This window comes from Rhinolophus hipposideros (assembly GCF_964194185.1).
Source record: "Rhinolophus hipposideros genome assembly, chromosome: 23".
NCBI lineage: Eukaryota > Metazoa > Chordata > Mammalia > Chiroptera > Rhinolophidae > Rhinolophus > Rhinolophus hipposideros.
In genome coordinates, this window is record NC_138069.1 from 30,824,836 (window position 1) to 30,852,758 (window position 27,923).

Consider the following 27,923-nt stretch of genomic DNA (forward strand, 5'->3'; position numbering starts at 1 on the left):
TCAGAGTGCCATTCTAGTTGCTAGAGAGGATGCGGCTTGATTCATGAAACACTTAATAAAGCCAATTAGATCTTCAAGTTTACTCAATTGAATTTTGTTCTTTAACACAAGGAATGTGTTTGATCTGAAATACTAATTGGAAGAATTCATTTCTGATTCTTCGGTTTGGTAACTGCTCCATTTAACAAAATGCATGGCACATACTTGTTTTCACGTGTTAAATGTCTTATGAGTGCCCTTTTCGGTCACCCTTTTAAAGAAGAGGTTTCAGATATCAGGATGTCACCAAAGAGAAAACTACAATTTCATTCCCTAATGACATCCTCTTTTCTGCTAGGCACTTGAGTATAATCCTAATTTTGGATTACTTGCCTTTCTGCCCTTTTCTCAGCAATAGGATGTGGGAATAAATATCTCAGGAACAAGTCAATAATTTTGTGAATTCAAAGAAGGCCCATCACAATAAAAGTTCCAACTGAAAAAAAAAAAAACTGGCTTGGTCTAAGTTGAATTTTGAGAAAAGGATTTTGAAACCAATTCTTTAAAATCCTGTAGTCACAGGTTGTGGAGTACGGCGTAGGTAATAGACTGAATGGAATTGTAACAGCTGTATACGGTGTCAGCGGGGTAGTAGACTGAGGAGAGGGGGATTATCGTTTTGTGAGGGGTGTAAACGTCTAACTATTGCATTGCTTTGTATACCTGAAATTAACAATAATAAAAACAAAAGCCTTGAGAATGATGTGCTGTGTCACAGAAGGAAGACTTATGAGAAGCTCTTTCATGTTTATAATTTATTTGAGTCCCGACAGGAGAGAGAGGAGATGAACTTCCTAAACCATGAGAACTGTCAACTTCTGTCACTCCTTCCCTGTTGTGATCATGGGAGTTCCATAATCTAGGTTAATGGTTCCCCCGAATTTGCACAGGAATGCTCAAAATTGTCATCCTGAAAAACGGTTCTGAGGTTAAATAGGTTTGGAAAGCTCAGAGTTAGAGGGGTTAGCCAGCCTCCTGACTCCCAAGTCTTCTCAGAGACCATAGTATGTGAAAGGGCATTGGAACGCCAAGAGAGCTCCACAGGACACAAACTTCTCAATCGGATTTGACCATGGGCCTTGGTTTTTAAGAACTATCTCTTGGGATAAGGTTCTGGCAGACCCCACCTTGAGAAATGCTGGTCTAGGGAAGCTGGGACAAAGTCTGTCTTATTGACTTTGAATTAACAGAATATGTCTGATCATTCACAAAACAGTGAAAATGGACATTGGGTATATGTGTGGGGTGGGAATTTCTAGAAATCTCTGTGGTAGTAAAAATTCTTTTGGCAAGGTGAAGGTCTCATAGACAATAGGGAGACAATAGAGGGAAAACAAGCTAACAAAGGCCATTCATATTAATTATTTAAGATATTACATTTCCAAACAAACCATGTTTGTAGGTGTTCAAAATCTTCTCTGGACAATTGGTCAAATTTGCCTTTTCTGTACCTCAGAGTTTTCGTCTATAAAATGGGACTAGTAATGTCCACCTCACAGGGTAGTTGCATGGACGAAAAGAGACAATTACGCAAAACACTAGCACATGTAAGAAGCCCATCGATGGTAGCTTTGTTCTCATTGCTATGGTAAATGTTTTTTGGAAGGACTCCAGGTGGCATCTTCCCTTTGCTGCACAGGTTTTCAAGGAGGTAGGTTCCTATCAAGATCATCTGGACATTTTAAAAATATGCACGTCCAGACGCCTCCTCAGCTTTGATGAGTCATGATACACTGGTGGTGATAGAAAACGAGGCATGTACACTTAAAAAGGTAAACACCTGTAATGTATGTGGGGGCAAATCCCTGAATTGTTAGCTCACATTTCTTGGAGTAGCCCTGGGATAGGTTCCTGGGAATCAAATATACAAGCTTATTAAATATCTGAGAAGTCCTGCAGTACACAATATTTGCAAACTTGTAACCTACTGCCTTCTAACAGCGTCTGATCTTGCAACAAGTATTTTTTTTCAACGTCTTTGTTCAACACATTTGAGAAATACTACAGAGTTAGCTAGGGAGAATTCTATCCATATTCAGAAATCTTTCTGCACTAAAGACACAAGGGAGAAACAAGGTAGCAAAGAGCAGCCAAATTCTTCTTCCCCAGGGAGCTCGCTAAGCCTACTTTTATTCTTTCTGCCACTTGCTACTTATATGTGGAAAGAATATTGAAAATGATAAATGTGTACTTTCAAATAAGCATCTCAGAGTAACCTCAAGGTAACAGTCAAAGGGCCCGGGAGATGAGCTACTGAAATCTTAAGAGCTGAAACTCTGGCTGAACAAAACTGGCTTTGAATCCTGGTTCCAATACTTCCTGACTCAGTGACCTTCGCCAAGTTTCTTAGCCTTCTATACCTCAGTTTCCTTATGTATATAATGAGGACAGTAATACCACTCATCTCATTGGGTTTTTGTGAGGATAAATGAGGTAATAATTCAAAACCCTTAGTAAGAGCCTAAGAAAATTAAAGTATATTATTATTATTACTCTTATTATATCGAAATGGGAACAAAACCCCCACACTTGAGCAAAAGTGGAGGAGGTGGTGAGAATCAAGAATTGAAACAGAATAGAGGACTGTGGAAAACTTCAAGCTCAAATAAATCTTCCTCCCTTCACAAATGAATTAACTTTTTTTTTTGTAAGTCATTACGCCAAGTACCCTGGGAGAATTCAGGGTTAGAGTTTGAGAGATGCTATTAAATTGGCGGCTTTATAGCAGTGGAGTGTGAGTGACCCTTTCATCTGGCTCTTCACTCCAGTCAAATCCCAAAGTATCTGACTAATTAATATACAAGAAACAGCTTGGGAGCTGCTGCTGAAGACAAAACGAAAAGTGAGTGGCGGAAACTCAACAAAACGGAAATCACTGCCCACGAGAGAGTAAAAAGGACTTTAGAACTGTGATGAGGCTGGGGCAGGGAGGCTAAAGGGACGTTTATAAGCAAATCCAAGTTTTACTGCTCCCAGAACTTTAAAAAATGAAAGAAAGACAAGAAATAGAATTCGAGAGACAGTCTCAGTGTGCTTTCAGTAAGTCGGAGGCAGCGGATTTACACACGCACACACACATTCACACACACATACGTATGCAGGTGTACGCAATGCATAGTTCTTATTGTGAGGTATGGTTAACAGTGTTTGAAAGCCTCTGGGCTAAAGGGCAGGCCATAGTCCCCTGATCCCAGAAAGACTGTATCATTGCATGCCTACAATGGCTTTGTGATCCTGCCCTGTCTTTTTGTAAATACTAGGGTGATGAGGTCAAAGTGGCAAGGACACACAGAGGACAGAAAACTCAGACGCCGAGACCCAGTGCAGTGACTGACTCAAGCAAAGCCTGGAGACCCAGGGGAAGCCTGAGCTGCTGTGATAACTACCTGATGAGGTGATGTGGTCACAGTGGCTCCATTCCCAGGGTAACGGCTGCGGCCGAGAGAGCAGAAACGGATCATTGACCGTGTATCTGTTATGCACCAAACACTGTCTGTTCCTCTTTACTTTCCTTATCTCATTTGAATCTCACGGCAAAACTATGGGGTAGCTATTAGTCCCCCTGTCGAGATGAGAGAACAGACTTCTGAGGACGGAATCAGTCATACGTAAAAGGATTTTTACAAGAACTGTTCATCCGGTGCTTTGAGGGAGGCGAAGTGAGGATGATGAATGGTCTCCTCTTGAGAGGTTTCAACAGAGATAACTGAACTCAGACTCTCTGGGGAGTGAAGTACTTGCCCTCTTTCTTCTAAATCTCCCGACTCATCCAAAATTTGCCCCAGCGAAAGACTGGCATAGTGAAAGAAAGTGATAAAATTGCATTGTTTTCCACAGGGAGAGGAAGGGACCAGATTGGAAACCAACTCTTTCAAGGGGAATTTAAATTGCAAATTGCAATTTCACACCCAGTTTCAACCAGTTAACACTTATTGCCTACAAATGCCATATTTACTGCCAACTATTTACTGGTGTCTTACTATGTGCCTACATACATGCTAAGTAATTCCTATACAACTCATTTAGTCTTCAGAATTACCCTATGGAGAGGATACTCTTTTCGTACCCATTTTCCAGATGAGGGACTGAAGGTATGAGATGGTAATAATTTGCCTAAGGTGACACAGCTAAAATACATAGGGCGTTTGGGCTTTGAGTCCATCTCTGTCAGCCTTCAGAGATTGGTCTCTTAACTACCAAACAATAATGATTTCTCCATCACGTCCAAGGTACCATATATGTAAGTGTGGGGACTGGACAAAAGTATCAATGATCACTCTCTGTCCTCAAAGAAGTTTCAGGGCTGTTGAGAAGGTAAACTATACACACATGGAAACATAGTTAAGAACATCTTTCTGCAGTGTGTGCTGGGGTCAAGGCAGAACAAGAGAAAATTCATGGAGGGAGCGATTGCTGGAACTGAGCTGGGCAGGATGAGCAGGGATTGGCTGAACACAGAAACGCGGGTTGGTCCCAAGTATAACTGAACAGATATTAGACTCCTTGGTTTAGAGCAGAGAGCACAGTTTCTTCAGTTGAATGGAGTGGGTCTCCATCTAAGAACTCTGAGACCTTCAGCAAGTTATTTAATTGTGCTAACCTTCAGTTTCCTCATCTATGACAAGGGGATCATACCCATCTCAGAGGGCTGCTGGGAAGAGTAAGCGTGCCCAAGTGCTTGGGAAAAGGAGGCGGCCATACTTTTCCCTTTCCCCACCAGATTATTAGGTTCAGTTTTCAGGTAGAGTTGGCTTGCTTCTTCCCTTGACCTTATCGCTGAAGATCTTAGAAAGAGCCCTACCTGCTGAGAGAAGCCCTTTACCACACGCCTTTGCTTGAGGTTTGTCTCTCCGTCCAAGTTGGCCGTCTCCAGGTGGCAGATCCCACTGGGGTCCGAGGAAAAGAGCAGGAGTATGTCTGCTGGGATGATCTCATTGCATTGCATTTGGACGAAGTCTCCGACACGCACATCCTTCCAGCGCTTCTGCACGTAGCTCTGTGCTTTCCTTGGGGGTGGGGGAGAAAGACAGGGCTCAGAGTGAGTTCTCAGGTGCTCCAGGAAATGAGTGAGTTGAGTGCAGTAAGGCGGCACATGTACCCACATATCTCCCAGCCAGCCTGCCAGGAGACTGCTCTGTGTTTCACCTCGCCCCAAATGACCAACATCATAATCTCTAGAATCCCCCTAGTAAAAGATCTGTCCTTACGATTACTGAGAGTTTTGACTGGTTGCCGGCAATGGACTGGGTTCTGTGCTCAGCCCTGGCTTCCCACCAGAAAGGAAAAATAGAAAGGAGAACGTGACAGTCATGTTATCTCACACTCTTAATATGTATCACTTCCCAGGGCAGCCAGGTGTCACCGCAGAAAGCAGGTTCACAGGGGACTGGGGTATAGGACAGACTTTCTGATCATGGGAGGAGAGCGGCAGCAGAAAAAGGGAAAATATAGGTCACTGTCTGGGAACACGTAAAGCGGTGATAAAACAGGAAATCTGGGCTGTCAGGAAATTTAGGAAAATGGTGCCAGGAAGTTTGATGGGATGGAACCCACAGTAATCACAGAATCAGAGGGCTGAGGACATTTGAGGAAATTAGGCACTTTCTCTTCCCATCCAATTTATCAAGCTTAGATAACAATAGTGGCAACAACAATGGCACATTTAGCATTTCTACCATGCCACCGACTAATGTTAATTAATACTTCTTTCACTTGTATAATGATCTACCAATATAGATAGCCTTAGACCCATTTCATAAATGAGGAAATTGAGCGTTCAAGAAAAATTTCCCAAGGTCTGACAAAAACAGAGCTGGAACCTGAGCCCGGGGCCAACTGGACACCCAATCCCACAGTCATCACTGCTTGGATATCCTACCTCCTCAAAAACATTCCCCTCTCTCCTCTCAGGTTCGACAGCAGCCTTAGCTTTTGCACTGCCAGCAACGGGACGCGCTGCTACCCAAGGCAATGCATCCTGCTTCAAGGAGCTCTCTTTTTAGAAAGTCTTCCTTCCACTCAGCCAAATATTGAACTAGGTTTGCTCTCCCTGGCAATGGGATCTATTCCATTTTCTACCATTTTAAAAATTATTTAAGGCATTCATCAGGTGTCCTAGGAAGCCTTTTGGATATGGCAAGTCAAATCTAATGTTCCTAGTACCCGCCATTTTTCGTGTGTGACACAGTTTCAAAATCTCCCCTGGAGATGTAGGCTCTTCTATGTCAGGCTGCGCTTCGAAATGTCCCTCTTTAAATGTGGAATTTGAAAGCAAACCAATATTCCACATGGGGCCTTTTTAACTGAACCCAGCTGGAGGCCTGTAAGTCCCGCCAGGCCTGGAGAGGCAGGCTCTCCTTTGCTGTTTTTTTCTCTACTGACGCTGAGCCCCTCTGGGCATGTTATTGATTCTGTTTCTACTGGAATCTGCACTGCCCTGGGCATGACAAGCCCACTCTGCCACAGAGAAAAAGGCATGACTGGAATTTCCCTTTTCTCTCTTGACTTCATAAATATCCCTGAGGAGGGTTTGATGGCTACCTCCCTTCTTTGGGGCCCTCTGGAGAACCCCCAGCAAGCCCTCCTCAGACCCTGCTTTCCTTGTCATGAAAGACCACTGCCGATAATGCCCCCTGAAACAAATGTGCTTCCATTTGGAAGGCCAATGGAAGATCTGACTAGAGTCTGCAAAACTATCAGGGCCGTCAGAATTGGAGAGCAGCCTTGCAACTCTAAAGACCCACAGAGACCTGCGAAGTGCCTGTCTTTCCAGAGGGCACAGTGGTCTGGTCATGTCAATCCATGGGCAACATCACCCCAGGTGCTACTGAGACCACTTCTGAGGACTGGCGGATGCGGGGGTGCGCAATGCACCTGGAGCATTTTAGTAATAATTCTCCTTTTCATGGTAAAGTACGTCACAGAGTTTTAAGCACTTGTCATTCCATCAGCTTCTTTTATGTTTCCCCTCTGCCTCACATCACTTCCCCCCCATGAAGAATAGGGACAGTCACCCCATATTTGTTTCTCAGTGCCAGAAATACATGGATCTGTTTTTTTTTGATGAAATCCAATTTTTCTTTTTTATCTATCAAAAAGAACAGATCTGTTTGTTTATTGAGGTATTAGGTTGGTGCAAAAGTAACCGTGGTTTTTGCCATTTTTAACCTCTTAAACCGCAATTACTTTTGCACCAACTTAATATTTAGGGTGTATACTTCCCCCATCAGAAGTATCAATGTTACTGTGAAATAATTCATGGTCTCTCTCTGATTCAGAGAAAGATGTGTCTTCTTCTTCAAAGCATCCCTGCAAACACCTGTTAATTTTCCAAGTATAGGCTGCTTAAAGGAATTGGGAGGGCCTATATTTTACCTGGGAGGAGAAATCTCATAGGGGAAAGGAGTGACTGGCTTTCTCTAGTGCCTTTTTGCCCCCCCTTTTTGAGAGCGTGCTTTAAAAAAAGGATTCTTAAATATTATAGCAAGATTGCTCCCTGTCTACCTTCTCCCACAGCACTCCCCCTTTGACGTCTGTGCCCTATCGGAGAATGCCTTTGGGAATGGAGGGGTGTCAAAGACATAGATTGCATAGATTGTCAAAGACATGAGATTGCTATAATCTCAGCATCCCACCTGGTATCTGAGAACACCTTTGGCTCTGAGCAATATCCCAACCGCCAGCACTTGCAGAGTGGTTCAGGCTTGTAAATGCTACGTGGGAGTGCTGCATACACCAAAGGTGTATACCAAAGATGAGGCCAAAGCATCTCCACCCATGAGCTCCGAATCTCACTCTTCTTCCTTTTAACAAAGGACTGCTTATTATGGGAGGTGGGAAATTAAGGTGACAGAAGATGGAGGGTTATGGAGATGAGCGTACCGTACACACATTTCTATGAACCGTCACTTCTGTGAGTTGGGCTGGAGTGTTGTCTTGTCAATTCGCATCACGATGACAGGTATCACAAGGTCGACAGAGCCCATTTAAGAAGCTGTAAGTCAGACCAGTCTCTGTTTTCTTTCTTTCTATTATTCCTTGGATCCCAGGGAGGTAATGGCTACCCTGGTAACAATCGCCTCTGTCTTTCCTTTACATGTGATGATCCCCTCTTCCTTAGGCTGGCAGGTGAAGAAACATTCCAGGTCCCTGTTGTAGGGTTACCCTCCCCAAGATGGGGACTGCCTATCTCTGGGGGTGTGTTTCTCCAACAGAGGCACACACACCTCCAGGCACACATCCTGACGTGTGTGTCCGAAGGTACTAGAGCTATGAGATCAACATGATTTTGGGGTGTTAGTTTATAAAAAGATTCTGTGTGTGTGTGTGTGTGTGTGAGGGATATGGTTTAGTAATTTAGCTGGCCCCTAATTTAAAGAATTATATTTAATTAATCCAAATATAGTTATGCTGTGGAATCAGAGTCAGACTTTAGAGGAGTTTTAGGGATAAAAAAGGAGTCATCAGGGATATTTCCTTCTTGCACTGGGCTACTTTGTACCGGTCTCCTGATGCCCTGGGGCCACTTTGTTTCCTCAACCGTGAAGAGCGTGACTAGAAAAGGCAAGGTGCACAGCCTACGGGGTCCGGCCAGAGGAGGTGATGAGTGGCTGAATCCAGGTGATGCAGAAAAGCAGCGTGGTCCTGCATTGAGTGACACCAGACACGGCCAGCAGCTGGCTGGGAGCCACCTGAGAAAGTCCTTCCCTTGTGAATCCGGCCAGTTTGGAACAGCTGCCGCAAGTGGACGCATCGACGTGCTGTTGAGCGTCTCCTTGCTCAGTGAATCCACGCCTGGGAACTGACTGATATTTTAGTTTCATGGAATGTTCACTGCTGTTTAAAAATAAGACAGTTCAGTGTGGCATGGGACAAAGACTCCATCTGGCAGATTCAGCCTCCAGGATAAATTAAGTGGTGCCGTGTTAAACAGCTTTCCGTGAGGAGATAGGGCTTATGAAGAGGTAAATACACAGGAAGAGAAGTTTGTAACCAACTGGATGCCGGGGGGGAAGCAGGTAAAAGCTGGGGGTTGGAATGGAGGAGGAGAGGATACTTAAGGCTTCACTTCTCAAGTGTGTGGGTTTTAGAAAGAGGGTTTCAAGAAGTTGGGGTAGAAGGGATTTATCAGGAGGATTTGTTGTCTGTGGGTCTCCCTAGTCAAAATAGGATGATGCGCTGACCTGGGCCGTCCTTCAGGAAGCTTGAATGTCAGGCCCAGAATGGCCGCTGTTGATACCCCAGGGTGGAAGGGGATTGCCAGGGAGAATGAGAGCCGTGCAGGGATTAAGAGTGGGTTTGAGACCCAGCTTCACCACTTACTCCCTGTTTGGAACTGGGGCAAGTTACCTGACCTCTCAGTGCCTCTTGTTTTTCAATTGAAGGTGATATGTGCATTGCCTCAGAAGGATTGGTGACATGAGACACACGAAGGCCTGAGCTCAGGGTTTTGCCTTTAGTGCTCAATTAATATAAGCTTCTTTTCTGATGATGCCGATGATGAAAGTGATTGTTCGTGTTCCAGTGAAGGCTAGGCACTATTATGCTAGACCCAGCATTTCTTGCTTCACACTGTTGGGACACTCATTTTACACCTGTGGTTACATTTCCTGGCCTGGGCCCAGGCATACAATGCACAATCACACGAAACTCTAAAAATCTACACCTTTTCCCTAAGCCCAGAAATGAGAGACCCAAATCTAATAGGTCAAAGACTTAGGGCCCTGGATGCCGGCTCGTGGGACAAACTCCCAGCAAAGTGTATCCTTAAAATCATGGCTATCCAGCAAGGATGTTGGCAAACTGATTCGGAAGTTTATATGGAGAGGCAAAAGACCCAGAATAGTCAACACAATACTTAAGCAGAAGAACAAAGTTATAGGACTGACACTGACTTTAAGATTTTCTATAAAGCTACAGGCATCAAGACAGTGTTATACTGGCAAAGTATAGACAAATAGATCAATGGAGCAGAACAGAGAGCTCAGAAATAGACCCATATAAATACAGTTAACTGATCTTTGACCAAGGAGCAAAGGCAATACAATGGAGCAAAGATAGTCTTTTCAACAAGTGGTGCCGGAATAACTAGGCGTCCACATTAAAAAAAAAAAAAAAAAGAGTCTACAAGTAGACACACAGACCCTACACTCTTCTCAAAAATTAGCTCCAAATGAATCACAGATCTAAATGTAAAATGTAAACTATAAAATTCCTAGACAATAGCCCAGGAAAACAACCTAGATGACCTTGGGTATAGCAGTTACTTTTTACATACACCACCAAAGACACTATCTATGAAATAAATAATTGATAAGCTGAATGTCATTAAAATTGGAAACTTCTACTCTGCCAAAGACAATGTCAAGAGAATGAGAAGATAAGCCACAGACTTGGGAGAAAATAATGTGACTTGTAAACGACACATCTGAGAAAGAACTGTTATCCAACATACACAAAGAACTGTTAAAACGCAGCAATCAGAAAACAAACAACCCCATTAAAAAAGAGGCCAAAGCTCTGAACAGACACCTCACCAAAGGTATACACATGGCAAACAAGCATATGAAACGGTGCTCCGCGTCATATGTCATCAGAGAAATGCAAATGAAAACAACAATGAGATACCACGAAACACCTATCAGAATGGCCCAAATCCAGAGCACTGACAACACCAATGCTGGGAACTGTCATTCGTTGTTGGTGGGAATATAAAATGGTGGGCCACTTTGGAAGACAGTTGGACAGTCTTACAAAATTAAACCTATTCTTGCCACATGATCCAGCAATCGTGCTTCTTGGTATTTAACCAATGGCGTGGAAAACTTTTTTTGACACAAAAACCTGATGCTTATAGTAGCTTTGATCAAAACTTGGGAGCAACCAAGATGTCCTTCACTAGGTGATGGATAAATAAACTGTGGTCCATCTAGACAATGGACTATTATTCAGTGCTCACAAGAAATGAGCTATAAAGCCATGAAAAGACATGGGAGCACCGTAAGTGCATATTACTGAGTAAAAGAAGCCAGTGTAAAAGGCTACATACTGCATGATTCCAACTATGTGACAACTATGGGTACAATGAAAAGATCAGGGGTTGCCAGGGGTTGGGGGTGGGGAGAGGGATAACAAAAGGAGCACAGAGGATTTTTAGGGCCATGAGACCCCTCTGCATGAGAGACCCCTCTCCACCATAATGGTGGATCCATGTCATTATACATTTGTCCAAACCCATGGAATGTACACCACCAAGACTGAGTTATAATGTAAACTCTGGACTTGGTGTGATTATGATGGGTCCAGTTTATCCACAGGAGAAATACACAACTCTGGTGGGCTGTTGATAATGTGCATATGTAGGGGTAAGGGGTATATGGGAAATCTCTGCATCTTCCCTTCAATTTTACTATGAACCTAAAATTGCTCTAAATAAATAAAGCCTTAATAAATAAAACCAATCAGGGCTGGAGGAGATCTGACAGATCTCTAATTCAACCCCTTTATTATTCAGGTGAGAAAACTGACACTAGCAATGACCTGGCCAAGGTGTATAGCAACAAAGCTCGGGTCAGAAATGGTTCTTTCCATGGCTCCGAGGAAAACCAGGGCCCCGTGGCTGGCTCAGGAACACGTGTAATGCCCACCTGTTTGGCAGTGGGGTGTTGATGGACCGGCAGTGGTGTACAGTGGCTAAAAAACTTTGGATCAGGTAAGCCTGACTTGATACCGGGAACTACTTCTTCCATGCAGAGTCATCTTGAACCCACAACTTCTCTGTCTGACCCTCAGCTTATTCATCCACCAAATAGGACAAACAAAACCTATTCTACAGGGTGTAATGAGAGTGTAATAAGGTAATATACGAAAGTGTCAAACGACCTCATAGCAAATGGCATTTACTGCTGCCATTATTATCATCAGACTTAGTATGAGCTTGGAGCAAACAGGGTCACTGCTATGCGGACAGCAGACTCGCAACTGTGCCGTTGTCTGTTTTCACGAGCTGATGTGAACGCCGTGTGGGGTATTTGATTGGAGGAGGAGCCTGGCAAGAGGGGTAGGAATTGAAAAGGGAGAAAGGATCGTGTGACCTGTGTCCCTGACCTGGTTCCAGGAAATGGAACTGAAGCTAAAGGAAATACATTAAAGACAGGCCGGGCCTCGGGCTGAGTGCAGTGAGTACAAGTGTGGCCCCCACGTCTGTGTTCTTTGCCTCCCCCACTTGCCTGTCAGCTATAGACACACTGAGGGGGCTTAGAGGACTGAGGAAAGTACCAGAAGGGAACAGCTGAGACCTGGGGAATGGCAGGAGACCTGGACCCTGGCTTGGCTGGAAATATTGGGGGGCCCAAGTGATATTCGCCATTCCTGAGGATGCCCAGGTGTATCTGGGGAGGCGTGAGGATTAGGGTGAGAGGACTAAAGTCCCAATTCACTGTCCTTGGGGCAGTTGTATTTATGTGACCTCATCATCAACCCGAGGTCAGTGAGGCCTGACACATTTGGGTCACACTTGTACACTATAAAGTCCTTCTTCATCATGGGAGGACACTGAACCCTGAGCTTTGAGGGTGGCCCACTTCCTCACTTCTTTGTCCATGTGGCCACCACTCACAGGGAAAGCAGAACTGAGCACGCAATGGCACCAGGCAGTGATGGCTACGGAAACACCATGCTCGGGGGAGAGGGCATTCACAGGTGCAATCTGGCAAAGTCATGGCCACAGATTATGGGCAGCAGCCTGGGGACATTCCAGGCATGAGATGTTCCCCCACTGCCCTCCCTCTGGCAGATCCAAGTCCTACCCCTCTCTTTGCACTCCAGCTGCTGGGCGTCAATGCAGCACCCTTGTCGCCCCCCTTCCTTAACCTGTGCTGGCCCTGTTTCCTAATTGTTTTATGTGTCTTCTGTTTTCACCTATGTAATAAGCTTGCTGACACCTGGGATGATCCTGGGTCCTGTATTTCTGTACCTATATGGGGCTGTTCACTAAAAATTAATATTTAGTATCAATTCCTTGTAGATTTGTCCTGAACACGAAGGGACAGAAGGGAAGCTTTTCTAACCTTCAGCCACTTTAACATCCAAACTATCTCTTCTTGTTATGAACTCACCAGTGTAGACTTCCAATAATGATATCGTATTATAAGGTGACATACTTTGATACAAGTCATATGTATAATAAGCTGATATATATTGAGTGCCTATAATGAACCCAGCACTTAACCTACATTACCATTTGGCTATGTAATAACGAAATAACTTTTATTATTACCATTATCTCTATTTCATAGATGAGATAACTGAGGCCCAGAAAAGTTATCTAATTTGCATGAGGTCACACAGGTGTGTCCACTAGGACATGTGAGTGACAGCTGTTGGAGCTTCATGGCTCAGTGTGGGTTCTTGGTTCTGTTTGGGAGTGAGGTACAAAGCAGGTGAAGCCTCAGAAGCTCGTGTCAGAAGCATCAGGTAGGGTGGGCTGAGAACAGGAGGCTCATCTTTTGGAACTGTGAGCTCCTTAATGGTGAAACAGAGGCTGTAAATCCTCATCCTCTGAAATACAAAGCATGGCAGTTGACACAAATGCAGAGCTTCAGTGACGCCTGGCTTCTTGTTTTATGACTCTTCCATCCAGTGAGTTTTGGGGAAGACCTAATGCATTCTATCTTGAAACGACAAGCAGAATTGGCCCAAATAGTTTATGGCGTTCTGTGAGCACAGGACAAGCAGTGGGAATAGGGTGAGCTCTTGCAAAAGTGACACTTCAGAGAGGAGCCTCGTTGCTGGTGCCAAAGACCTGTGAGATGGATGCAATGGTCTATTGGTCTGTAAATTCCAGCCAGTGGTGCTTTTCATAGCCATGCTTCAAATGACACTAGATGTTTCTTTGTTGTCTGCATTTTTCAGATTCTTCCCCCAGGAACATTTTGCTATGCTATTACAGCGTGCAGCCTAGTTCTCTGGTAAAGCGTTTGTCTCTTCTCATACAGACTCCAGCCAACGGCTTTTCTTTCTTACTCCTCTTGGGTCATGTTCATGGTGAATATTTTAAGTCACATTTTCTGAGTACTCCAGAATGCCAGCCACTGTGCTAAGCACTTTACATGCATTATTTCATTTAACACCTGCAGCAACCCCACAATGCAGTTTCGGGGTGAAAACGGATTGATGTTTATTTTGATGTTAGGATGGCTCTGACAAAGTCTAAATTCTGCCCTAACCATCATCTCATCTCCATTGGATTTCTCAGAGAGCTGTGATTTGGAGGAAATAATAGTAGCATGGGGATCAAACAGCTGCTTTATTATTAGCTGTACAAGTATGATATTCTAATGTATGTGCGATGTTGGAAGTTGGGTTGAACGAAGTGGTTTAGGCTTTGGGCTAGATGATGCCACCTACATCCATTGTCTGAATGTAAATCTTTGTCTGGGTGTACTCAGGGGTGCTGTGGAAAGGGCAGGGGGCTGGGGAGAGAAGAGATTCAGGCTGTAGAGGGATTTCCCGAATTCAGATTTAAAATTTTGCCCATAGAACCAATGAAAAATGAGAGAACAGAGCATAGATTTTGCTTTTAAAACATTGCAAGCCTGCTTTCTGGTAAATATGGTTCAGTGAATGTCCTTGATTTTTACCAGTAAAATAAGCAATTCCTCCCTTGTCTGTGTGGGGAATGTAGCAAGAAAGATGGAGGCTCAGGCTGGACTTGGCCTTGAAAAAGTTAGAGTTGGAGGGCCTGGCAATTAAAAAAACAAGACTTGGTGTTACTTTTGGTGCACACACTCAGTTAAACGGTTTATAAGGATTATTTCATTCAATCCACAGGAACCCAGGAGATAGGTGCTAGTACTGTCCCCATTTTACAGATGTTGAAATGGAGACTCAAGCGATCAAGTAATTCCACATGTCTATACATTTTGTAAGTGACAGTTCTGAGACAATCCCAGGTCGGATGCCAGAGTCCTTGATGGCAAGAATCAAGTAAGATATTACATTTTCAACGTCATTCTTGATACTGCTTTACTCGCATTGCATTGTATACTTTGTTTCTATAGCTGTGTTATTTCTGAGCCCTCTTGTGTGTCATCTGCATATCTTTTCACAAAATATACGGTAGAGAAATTATGATCACTATTTAAAGATGAGACAAATGGGGCCCCAACTGCTTAAGCAGCTTTGTTTAGGTCATGTAGTTAATTAGTGACAGACCCAGCATCAAGACCTCCGGTTTCCTCATTCTCAGGCTTTCCAGTGGGGTCACTGGCACAAAAGGCAACTGACATGCACATAAAAACAGGTCGCAGGCCAGGTATCTTTCTTCTCCAGCAGAGCTTGCCCCCGCTGGGAGATCAGGCCCTCAGTGCCACGCGGTCAGAAGACTGACCGCTCTCCTGTAGCACCTAGGATTCTTTTTATGTTATACCAGCCACCTGACTTGCAGGAAAAAACATCTCCAAATCTTGGTAAAAAATCAGAATTTAAAAACTTCTAATCTGAGTCATTCTTCACCTCAGTTTCTGAAATATCTTGATCCTGGTCATTTTGAAACCAGCATAAGTCCCACAGAGACAACGTTTACGAAGCCGACACGTGAAGAGGATGTGAGCTGAAATGTGTTCCCTCCGCCTGGCTGAATGCTGCTCATCCTTCAGTTCCTCCTGAAATGTCACCTCCTCAGGGGAGGGTCCCTTGCCTTGGCCTGATGTTTCTCACATGCACATGAGTCATTACATCCTCTGCACGACTGTGGCTCTTTGTATATAGGCGACTGATGAGCATGGGACACTATAGCTGTTTACCAGCTCCTTGCGACCACTGGACAACTGAGAAATCCTTGAGGGCACGCAGGGCCAATGGTGGTACATACACACTGGGCTGAATTAATATTCGCTAAACAGACGAATAAGTCAGTGCCCGGTTACTGACACACTTTTCCTACATTATAATATATAAAAATACAAAAACCTGCCCAAATTCTCTTGCTTCCTTACTGCACGTTTTCTGAATACAAATAAAAATTTACTAAGCTGGATGAAAAAAATCTCTTGCTGGGTATGGTTTCTAGATTCATTAAACTGAACCCTGGGAGAAACAAAGCTAATAGAATTCTGAAGCTAATCTCTCCTTGAAGTCATTCCATAAATCTGATTAATGGGTTACCTTTAGACCACAAGCACAGTGGCAATATTAAAAGAAAATGCTGTAACAGGATTGTAATACTGTTAACAAGGCTTCTGCTGTTTGCAAAAAGATTCCCTCATAGTATAAACAATTCTAGGCTGGATGAGGCATGAGATTAAGCTGAGCAAAATTCTAAGGGCCCTAGTATTCAACTGCACAGAAATGAAAAAACAACAAAAAGGACATCAGTTTCTCAAATGCGTGAATGTGAGACAAAATGGATAAAGCTAGGGTGAGAGATATAAGCTTTTATGCTGCGTCTCAGAAAAAAAAAATTGTCCTCTCAGATATTGTGTTCTTTGCCCGACATCCCGTCATGTGTCATATTTGGCAAAAGGCAGTGCCCTTGGGCATCCATCAGTTAAGATAATAACTAACACTTATCTAGCATATCCTTGCTTCCTATTCTGGGGTCTTTCATAGAACTGATCCACCTCAGAGCTGGAAGACCTTTAGGGATGAACAGTACAGAATGTCCCAAAGTGTGTATGCTCGTGTCCATATGTGGAAAGCAATTTACAAAGAACCTAGTCCTAACAATACTTTAAAGTGGTAATGTTGACAGAACATGGAGGTGGCCTTTCTCACATCTGTTCCCCCTTCTCTCAGAAATTATCTTTTTTTTTTTTTGTCATTCGGGTTTTACATCTTCTCTGGGTAGCTCATATGATTTCAGGGAAGCTGATTTCATGCTAGACTCTGAGTCTCAGGTAGAACCTAATTAGCATAGTCCCATCTTCTGCTCACAGGGATGGGCATGTGAGCCATTGTATCACTGAGGTGTGAGGAGGGTTTGGGACTAAACTTCCTTGGCCTTCCAAGAATGCTTCCAGAGCACCGTTCTCTCTCCCTTTGTGAATGATCATATGTACATGTGAAGGCTGGAGCTGCTGCAGCCATCTCGCTGCCATGAGGAAAGTCTGCCTGCAGATACAGATGACACTGAGGGGGCCTGAGTGCTAGACCTAGAATGCAGATGGAACTGTGCCTGATCACCTGGCCACCTTGGGATGTTTACAGTGACTTACACCAACAGGTTTCTCTTTCAACTTGCTGGAGTTGAGCTTTCTGACACAACTGAGTTAAACAAAGTGGGTTAGGGTACTTACTGCGGGGCCACCCAGAACCTTTATTATGTTACTGAGCACTGTTGTACTATTTCCCAAATTTATTTGGCTGTGGGTTCTGTGCTTTGGTAGTGCATCTCACAGGACAAGATCCAGTCTGACTCCCAAGTTTTACAAAACTATACACTGAGATCCAGAGATTTGAATGATTTTTCTAAGCTGTTACAGTTGACCCTTCAACAACACAGATTTGAACTGTGCAGTTCAAACCCGTGCTGTTCAAGAGTCAATTGTATTAGTAATTAGTCCCAGATCTGGGTCTAGAGTATAAGCTTCCTGACTCCTAGGCCTGCATTCTTGATTCAAGGTCAGAGCCCCTCTTTGCCCAAAGAAGGTAAGCGGTTCCCTCACCGAAGATAAATCTCAAAAAGAAAATTATTCTTTTGCAGAGACTCCAGGTTCCCAGTACATTATAAAGCAAAGATTGCAAATTAGGGAGACGACAGGCAACATAAGAACATAACTTCCATCAAATCAAACAGACCTGAAGTATTGAAAAAAATTGTATCAGTTACCAACATTTAAAGATCAGGTTATTTTGAATGAAAATGTTAAATTCCAGCTTCCCTAATAAAACTCAGGCAACCTGGCAACACTAGGCCTGTATTTCCACATGGTAAACAGTCAGAGCTCAGTGGCCAGCGCTGCCTCCGGAGAGTAATGCATGAGCCCCCTGTTTGTCACAATCCCCACTACTCCCTATTGCTTCCCAACACTGATGCCAAGTGTCCGGTGCCGTTTATCAGTCCCTCCAAAATAGTGTTTTCCTCTTTGTATCCAGTCTATTTCATTCGATTACCTTCCTGGCCCTGTAGTCAATTATTTTGCTATACTGGAAAAAGTAATAAATATTAAAAAATATTTCCAAGGTTCAGCACGTTTGGAACAACACGGAGTTAATCAATGATGAACAGGTTTCTTTATTGCCCATCGTTTCTTAGTCTTTCATAGGTCATGGGTTAAGAGGGCTAGCATACTTTGTTTGTTTTTTGGCCATGAATGTCTTTTTCAAGACCATTGCTTTGTCCCTATTAATACACTTTGTTCCACTAAATACACTTTGGGAAACACTGCCACAAAACCCCCTATGTCCCTCCCTGCCAGTGAGCCCGTGGAATGTCTCTTATTGCCAGGAGTATTATTACCCGGTTTCTATTATTATCTGGAAGTTATTCTGAGAACAGAACAGCAGCAGCCTGGTCTTGATTGGGCCAGCACCCGGCACAGGTCAGTCCGTGCTCTGAACAACATTGCCATTATCCCCAAGAACAGGCCCATTATTCTGGGATGCTCAGGGCAGAGGATTTCTGGCAGAGCTGGGAGAACAGGACCAGACTAATTGAGGTCCACATGCATTCCTCCCCAAGGAAACAGCTTCCTGGCTCACTATCTTCTCTGGTAAAAAAAGAAAAATGGAGAAAGGTGGAAAACAAAAAGTAATGGGGTGGATTGGTGACAGGAGCAAAGCAATGGTTTCTTAAAAAAAACAGTCTCTTCAAAGAAAGGCATCAGACCCTAACAGCTATTTTCCCCTCTCTTTAAATCTCCCTTATTCAAACCTGAGGAATGACTAAATCTCAACTCCAGGTTGTGCCAACCACATTCAAGATAATGAGGTCTAGCTGAGAAGAAAACAAGAACACCCAGAAGAAAACCCTCGAGATTAAAATTTTTAGCTGTTCAGTTGTGGCCCTGCACACACAGAGACCGGAAGCTCATCTGATGCTGAAAAGGCATGGAGTTTCTCTTAGGGGGGCCCTGAAGACACCTGAGCCACTTGCATTAAATGGTCTCTTTAGAAGATTCCCCTTGCTACAGCTTTCCAAGTGGACTTTGGCTCATAAAGCCCCTTGTCTGCCAGCTCCAAGACGGTCACCTTCCACTCCCATAAGGAAGGGGACCCCTCCTTAAGAGGAAGCATCCCCTGAGTGGCTGCCATGTACCCTGGAAGCAAGTTCCTTTCATTCTAAGATTAACCAGGGAAACTGTGGAACTACTGCTGAATTGGGGTTGATAAAACCAGAGGGAAAACATCAGAGGGAAATGGACATTTTCCTTGAGAGAGATGGACAATTTCCTAATCTGCCAAGAAATCAAGCCCTCACGGGCAAGTGATTTGATCATCTAAGGCTTCTAAATTGCTAGCCCAGAAAGCACTCAGTTATGGCAGTCCCTTTGTTAAGCCCAGACTCGACTCCCTTGCTTCTTGCCAGGCTACATGAGTTGTCACAAAGTTGAGACACAGGATAACTCTATTTTCTTCCCTTACTGACCAAGAGCACGTCCTGTTCCTAACACCCCAGTTTGGTCAATCGCTCAATGGAACCTTTGTAAAACAATGACATGTATAAAATAACATTAAGTAATGCGGCAAGACGGGTGGGGCGCAGTTTTTGCTTTGGTTGGGACAACATCAGAGAGGAAGCTGAAGGACAGGCTTGATGACGGAGCTCCTATGAGTTGTATGTTCTAAAAATAAAGCCACCTGAGCTTCCATATCGATCCCTTACTGCATGTCAGGTGTCGTACTAAGCACTTTCCAAGGATCATCTTGTGCAACTCTCATGACCACCCAGGAAGTGCCCCAATTTTATGAATGACAAAATGAGGCTCAGAGAGATTAGATCGGTTGCCTAAGGTCACAACTGATGGAGACAGTGTTTAACCCAGGCTGTTTCGGCGCTGCTTCTCCTAACACAACACTCTGCTGCTCACCTGACCAACAGTGGTGCCTCGCCCCCTAGTTCCAAACAAGCTCCAAGGTGCTCATGGCCACACTAAGAATGGGTGAGAATTTATGCAACATTCTTAAATCCTGAACCCATGTGAAATAGCTATGGAAATACCACATAATAAAGACCTCCTAATTTTAATCAATAACGGACTTTTCTGTTGTCATCGTTTCTTGCTTCTGGCTTTAGACCATAATCCTCACTATGGAGAATGGAATGGCTTCACTGAGATAAAATAATATTATCTCCCTTCGCCATCCCTCCTGCACACAGCAGGCGCAGTGGCTGCAGCCACCGACAGATCAGAGCTGGGCCCACAAGGCTTCCCCGAAGTGTTTTGTGTTACCTGCTATAGACGAGGCATTCTCCGTTATTGACCACTTGATCGGATTTGTACCTCCGGAGGTCTTCCCAAACATCCTTGATGGCAGTGACCCCCAGGATAATACAGATTGGTATCATGTTCACCGCAGGCTGGAAGGCATTGACCACGGGGACAAAATTCAGAACTGCAATGCCCACAAAATAGAGATTGGCAAACCGGTGCAGCTGCTCAAAGATGTTTTTAGGTACGAAGGAGAGCACAGTGTACTTGCTGGTCTTAATTTGATTCCCACAATAATGTCTGTTGGGGTTCTCTTTGTGGGACCATCCTTCAAAGGGCAGGTTGGAGACCACCACTCGTTTCTTGTCTTCTTTCCTTTTCCGCCTTCGTTTCCCTTCCTTTCTCATCTCTGCTTAGTCCCGTCTCTAATTCTCATAGCATGGCACATGAGTTCCCCGTAGAAGAGGTTTTTCCCTGATAAATTCCATTGTTCAGCTACCGGCGAGTCACGTCCCTGACACCTTTTACCTCCCTTCTCTTCTGGAGATGTCTCTCGTCTTTCAAAAGGAAAATTAAAAATAAAAAGCCAGTGTACAAACCCCAGGGGAGAAACATGACAAGGAAAGAGCTTGTAAAGAACAGGTGTGTACCCGCCAGTCCACTTCCTTCTACTTGTTGAGACTCCACCTGTTGGAATGTAGACGTCACCCACAGGTATCTTTCTTTTCCACCCCAGGCAGCCAAGAACAGGTGTGCCAACTCTGGGTCCTAAAACCTACCTGGTTAAGTTCTAAAAGCAAGGCCTTTTAGCCAAGAGGCTCAGATGCTTTAAAGTGGGATCCATTTCCTTGTTGGGGAGACATTGCCTGTCGCCCTCCAAAAAGCTGCTCCTAAACTTGGTCTCCTGAGATGATCCAGGCAATGCTGGACTTTAAATCTTGAGTTTTCAGCCCTACTCTTGATAATATAACATTCTTGTGCTTAATTATATGAGTGTTTATATGAGTTAAATGAAGGTTTCTAAATCTCAGTACTGTGGACATTTTGGACTGGATAAGAATTCTTTGCTGTGGAGGCTGTCCCGTGCATGGTAAGAGGTTTAGCAGTATCCCTAACCTCTACCCACTAGATCCCAGTAGCACCATCCTTCCCAAGATGGCAACCAAAATGTCTCCAGACATTGTCAAATGTCCCCTGCAGGGCAAAGTTGCCCTGGTTGAGAATCATTGAATTAAGTGAACTTAAGAAAATAGAACGTGTGAAGAGACACCAATCCTTTGCAAGTGCTGATGGGTTTGCATAACCTACTTGCAAGTGAGAAAACAAAAGCAGGATCTCTCTTACCTTTCATATATCTGGATGTTGGAGCAGTTTATCTCTCTATCAAAGCGGTGTCTCTTGAAATCCTCCACGCCGTCCTTGACCATGATGATGGACAGCACAATGGCCAATGGTAACATAGTGATTTCTCGGTGGAAAACTTCCATGGCGGGCATCCAGTTCAGAACCACCAGGAACAGGAAATAGAGGTTAGCCCATCTGGGAGGGGTGACAAGGTGTGAGTTAAAATCACGGGGAAGGAACATATAGTCTCCACACGTTTTCTTCCCTACTGTTGGCCCTTAACCAACTAAAATGACATTCTCTTTCACTGTCACCTCGAATATTATGGTAAAGACTTTGAAGCCCAATCTTTCTAGATTCAAACTCGGTTCCTATTGTTCACTAGCTGTGTGATCTTTCTGAGCCTGTTTCATCTTGTGCGAAATGGGGATAGTAATACCTACTGTAAAGAGCTCTCATAAGTATTACATGGATAATATTTGTTAAGTGCACAACAGAGGGTTCTGCAACATAATAGTTGCTCAATAAATGGTAGCGTATAATAATTACTAAATTTAGGATGACAGCTAAGCATATTTTGTTTTATAATTACAAGATGATTTGTAAATATATTATCTCAAAGGAGTGGCTTGCATTCTTAAGTTTTCCAAATCATGCAGCTCTCTCGTCACAAGACATTTGCACATGAAGGTCTGTCTGCAGGAACATTTTACTGGCTCCCTTCCTTGACTTCTCTCTGCCTCTTTTCACCAAGTTAATGCATTCTCTTCTTTCAGGTTATATTTCAATTGTCACTTCCTCCTGGAAGTCTTCCCTGACTTTCTTATCTAAACCAGATTTCCCTTTTACTCTAACAGCACCTTATATCTCTCCTTGGAAGTACCTATGTGAGTTATAATTTTACATTAATTTATATAATTCTTAAAATTAATGCCTGTCCCTTTCACTACACAATAACGTCAGGACTATGTCTTTCTCTCTTTGTTTTCTCTTGTGTATCTTTAGCACTCAACACATAGCCTAACACAAGGTAGAATCTGATAAATATTGAATGAATGAATGAATGAATGACAAGTCTTTTCAATGTACATGCATTTGGATAATAAAGGAAAGGTGGCCCAGAGGGCAGCATCTCTGAGTTCATCTGAGTGGCAGATACTTGTTTACAGTGGGTATTGTTTGGCCAAGTGCCTCTGTACCTGTGGAACTGCTCCAAGAGATTCTGGGGCAGAAAGGTGAAGATGGTATACTTGGTCGTGCAGATTCTGTTGCCGGAGTATCTCCCGGAGACCTTTGCCCAATCGTGGTGGAACAGGCTGTTGTTGGGGAACACGACTCGCTGCTGCGTCAGACTGTGGCTCTGCCTCCCCTTCTCTGGGGACAGCAGCGGTGTGGCTTCTGATGGAGACTGGAGGAGGTCATTACTAACTCGCAACCGCCACCGATGCCAAGATGAGTCCACTGAGAGGGCCATTTCTGACAGCAAGCTGCAGTCTGAAAACAGACACATGAAGTCGCTACAGTCAGAAGAAATATGTGGTATATCGATCGGCTCATCCATCTGTCCACCCATCCATCCATGGAAGAGTCTGGGATACAACGTGAGAACAAAAGGTTCAATCCCCCATCATCCCCATGTTCTAGAGAGAGAGCCATTAAGCAAATAATCATGTAAATAATACAGAACTTACACTGATAAGAGCCATGGAAGCTTTTAAGGGGGTTGGGGCTCTCAGCCAAAGTATGGCCTGGTGAGCTACGATCCCAGAGGTCAGAATTCTAGCTCTGCCTCATTGCGAGCAGTGAACTGTGCCTTCACCTTGATGGCCCTCAGTTTCCTCACCGCAATACGAGGAAAGCTATTCTCACTCTGTTTTCCTCACAAGCTTTTTGTGAGGAACAAACTGGACAGTACGTTCAAGTACGTTTAAGACGTCTCAAAGGGAAAGGTATCTATTCATCAGTTTTTCTCTAGCTCTAAAATTTTCTGATACTGATGCTATTTTGGAGAACCTCATTTGGGGCCGGGACCTCAAGCAAGAGTAATAGGTGGGACAGAAGAGAAAAGTTTTCCCTAGGACACTGAGGCTTGAGGTGACTGGGCTGTGTGGAATGTTATTCCTTGAACACAAGCTGGCTTTTTCAGGTCTGGTTGACTGGGGGTGGGGGTGGGGGAGGTCTCTTCCTTCCTCTCTGCATTTTATGGTTTCTGAAACTGACTCAAGCTGCCATCTCCCTAGATGGTGGACAGGTGCCACTTTATCTAGGATATTTCAGTTTCTGAGCTCTTTAAATAGAACCTATAAGCAAGTCCTCAGGGTTCCTTTTAGCCAAATCTTGCTCAAAGACTCAGAAGGATATTATTCAAAGACATCCTTTATAAAGTCAGAAGTTGTATGTAATGGTGTTTCTCACCTAGCAGGGTCACCAGATGATTTTCTTTTGAATAAATGGATGAGGGAATGTCAGGTATTATTAATCTTACAATGAGCTACCCCACCTGTCATTGTAAATATGATTCACTTAAGGACGAAAAAGTCCCATTTCTAGTTTAAATGGTAATATTTTACCTTCCCGATGCCCATATGAACTGACCCTTATCATAATTCTACTCATGACTTTAATCATTCCAAATGATTTTCAATCCACAGACCCCAAGGCTACAAGAAGCTCTTCAGAGTCTTAAGTGAGTCCTTGTAACAAGCATGAAAAAATAAATGCAATTACTGATGCCCATCATAATGTGACCAAAAGCAATATCATGACATTTGACAAGCCAGAAATAATATTCTATATCTTCTTTCTCATTATAAAAAATATGCCCCTTTTATGGATTCTTTTTTTTATTGTAAAGGAAAGGAAATGAAAAGATAATTCATGAATTGAGTAGAACATGCAAATGAGAAATATTGCTTTAGCTGATGCCACACATATGACTTCGCCCAATTTTAGGTGATCAGATCTTCATAAATGAAGAGATTGGATTGATGTGGGAGATGCAGGTATTTTAGGTGGGGTAGTTTAAACAGCGCATTTATCATAATCATATTTTTTATTAACAACGTAAAATAAGCTTTCTTAAAAAAATAAAGCAGATGTAAAATGAATGCCAGACTATTGGATGAAAGGTTGATGAAGAACTGGATATTTCTATGGTTTCAACATGTCTTCCCCCAAAATTATGAATTACCATGGTAAAAAAAAAAACACCAATCACTTTGTAGTGGAGAAAACTGGCAGACACCACCTTACCCAAAGGATCAAAGCAAACAACAGGAATACTGGGATAACTTGACGTCCTGTGTCTCCTGACATAATGCACTGAGAAGGACATATTACTTCCATGGAAGATACGAGGAAATGTTGAAAAACCTCAAATTGAGGGCTACAGAATATCTAGCTTATGTTTTTCAATGATCAAAGGTCAAAGAAAGGCAGAGGACTGTTTCTGATTAAAGGAGACTAAAAAGAGATGACAAATAAATGGAATGTGTGATCCTGAACTAGGGGGAGTAAAATAAGTATGAAGGACATTATGGGGCAAGGGACAAGATTTAAATATAAATTGCAGATTAGGTAACAGTACTTTAATAATGTCAAATTTCTTGATTTTAGTAATTATATGGTAGTTATATTAAAAAAATGCTCTTGTTCCTAGGAAATCCATCCCACAGTAGGTATGGGTAAAGAAGCAAGGCATCTCAATGGTTACAAAATAATGTATATATTTGTATGTGTATATATGTATATATGTATATATGTACACACACACACACAGACGGTGGCAATCAGGAAAATTACCTAGAAAAAGGAATATTTTTTAAAACTTCCCAAAAGAAATGTGTAAGAGTTATCTAGGTAGGGAGTTTGTGGAAGCTTGTTCCAGGTAGAACTGGTTCCAGAAACAGAAAGTTCACAGGAGTGTCCTACAGAATGCATGGAATTAGGGGACAAAGAGTGGTGAAAGTTGAGGCTGGAGATACAGGCAAGGGCCAGGTGGCCTGTGAGGGCGGTTTGCTAAGCTGAGAGTAAGAGGAGCCCCGCAGAGTTTCAGGCAGGGAAGTGACACGAGCAGAGCTGTGGATCCCAGGATTTGTTTGGCCCCAGCACACTAGAATGGGCTGGGTGGCCAATACTGGGTCTGGGGTGGCAGCTTCTTAATCCATTGCTGTCACTTTCTTCTGGTAAATAACTTCTTTGCAAAGGCAGAACAGGAAACAAAGAAGGATTGTGTAATACTTTTATCTGAGGTGTGGTTTATTACTGCTTTCAGAAGGGGAGGGGCATGCCTGAAGAAACTCTCCAAGGTACTCCCAGTTGTAAAGTCTTTTTCCTCATTCTACTTTTTTTAAATAGCACCTCTCACTAACAATCAACTCCAGTTTCCCTAAGTCACACTCACACAACTCTGGCTTGGAGTGGTAATCCTCTCCAGCACCAACATTGTTTTTCCCTGTGCAGAATGTCCCCTAGAGGGTAGCTGGGGGGACATTCCTATATGGGGGCCATCAGACTGCCATACTAGGTTAATGGTAGTTTGCTGAGAAATGCTGTTCCATTCTCAAACTTTCTCCGTCTGGCCTGGCCCATATTTTCAATGAACCCCAATTCCTTTCTTTTTCATTTTAATGAATCCCAGTAAACCCCATCTTTAGCAAATTCCATTTTCATTGTTATGGGTCAATCAACCAGTCATTCACTGAATCAACAAATACTCCTTGAACCCTTGTTTTGCACTTGGTAAAACATACATCCATCCCTTTCTTCCTGGAGCTTGCACGCTAGTGAGGCTGAGAGATTTTAAACACAAACTCATAGAAAAAATATATTCACCAACCAGGACAAGTGCCATAAAGGAGAAGAGAGGGCAATGGGACTGCATTAGAGAGGGATGTGACCTTGTGGGGCTTCAGCTGAGATTAAGGGATGAGTGAGAGGTAACTGGATGGACCACTGTACGTGTATGTGTGTATCTGGCTGTGTTGTGCAGGTAGGTCTGTGTTGTGTGTATACTGTGTGTGTGTGTCTGGAAGTGAGCAACCTAAGAAGAAGAAACGACCTTTGCAAGCGTCCTTGTGGCTACAGCAAACACGAGGACTTTAAAAACTAGAAGGAAGACTCAAGTAGAGCTAGAATGCAGGAATAAGTGGTTACTAGAAAATTATTTTCCCTTCAGGTTCAGTTCTCTAAAAAGTACATCAATTGGTCAGGCCCAGGGGGGAACAAAGGCCCTATAAAATTTAATCTACCCTTAGATTTTCAATAAATAGTACACTATCCTAATATTAGAATGAATTATAATAGAATCTAAGAAATTTTGGTCTTAACCACAGGGGTTTTTAAATCACTCTACCCTGAGGACAAAATGTGTAAATCTCACAGAAAGAATTTACTGCTAGACACCTAGTTAACAAACAAGAAGCTCCTTAGAAGAAATAGTCTGAAGTCAAATCAATCAATTATGTTAGTTTTCCTCAAATTACAGTCATTCTTGAATTACCTTTCCAATTTTTGCCATACCCAAATATCATTTGCTTCATTAAATGCAATGTATTTTAAGTCAACTTACTTTTTAGAAGCTAAAATATCACCTTTGGCTTTGCGTTAAAACACTGATATTTAAAATTGAGGGGTTTGTTCTAGAACCTGCTCTACTTGCTGCTCTGTGAACCAGGTTCAGAAACATCACCAGTCACCCAGAGAGCATTAGTCATTATCATTATTTGAGGCATACCTACTAATGCAGAAAAGGTTGTTAACATGTTTTGCAAGTTTTTTTTGTGTGTGTATGTTTCCCACAGAAGTGTCAAAACAACAACAGCAATATCAAAAAAGGGCTTTCCATTAACCCAGAATTAAGAACCCAGTGAACCAGATTCCTACCCATTCCCCGAGCATCCTACTAGATCAAGGAAAGATTTGTAGTAAAACAACTTTATTATCAATTTCTTATTCATTTTGTTTTTTTCCCCCTACTTATTTTGATTGGATTTGCTTCCGAAAATGGCCATTGCATTTATGTAGTTTTCTGGCTATTTTATGAATACCCAGATGAAGAAACAAAAGTAAGATGAAGTTACAGATGAAGAAACAAAAGTAAGGGGAATAGAATAATTCCTCTCCAGAATCTGTCATTTTTTTCCTACTACCCTTCAGGAAAACTTATATCTA

The 27,923-nt window shown here is 43.1% G+C and overlaps 1 protein-coding gene across 1 annotated transcript in view; it reads right to left on the reverse strand.

The window, feature by feature from the left end:
• The window catches only part of ATP10B (ATPase phospholipid transporting 10B (putative)), a 155,632-nt gene that overhangs the window by 67,100 nt on the left and 60,609 nt on the right, over positions 1-27,923 (reverse strand). The window contains exons 3-5 of the mRNA XM_081035315.1: positions 22,952-23,246; positions 21,753-21,947; positions 4,841-5,045 (exon numbers count right to left, since the gene is read on the reverse strand). Coding sequence (XP_080891441.1) covers positions 4,841-5,045; positions 21,753-21,947; positions 22,952-23,246 — 695 coding nt within the window. The remainder of the gene's footprint in view (positions 1-4,840; positions 5,046-21,752; positions 21,948-22,951; positions 23,247-27,923) is intronic.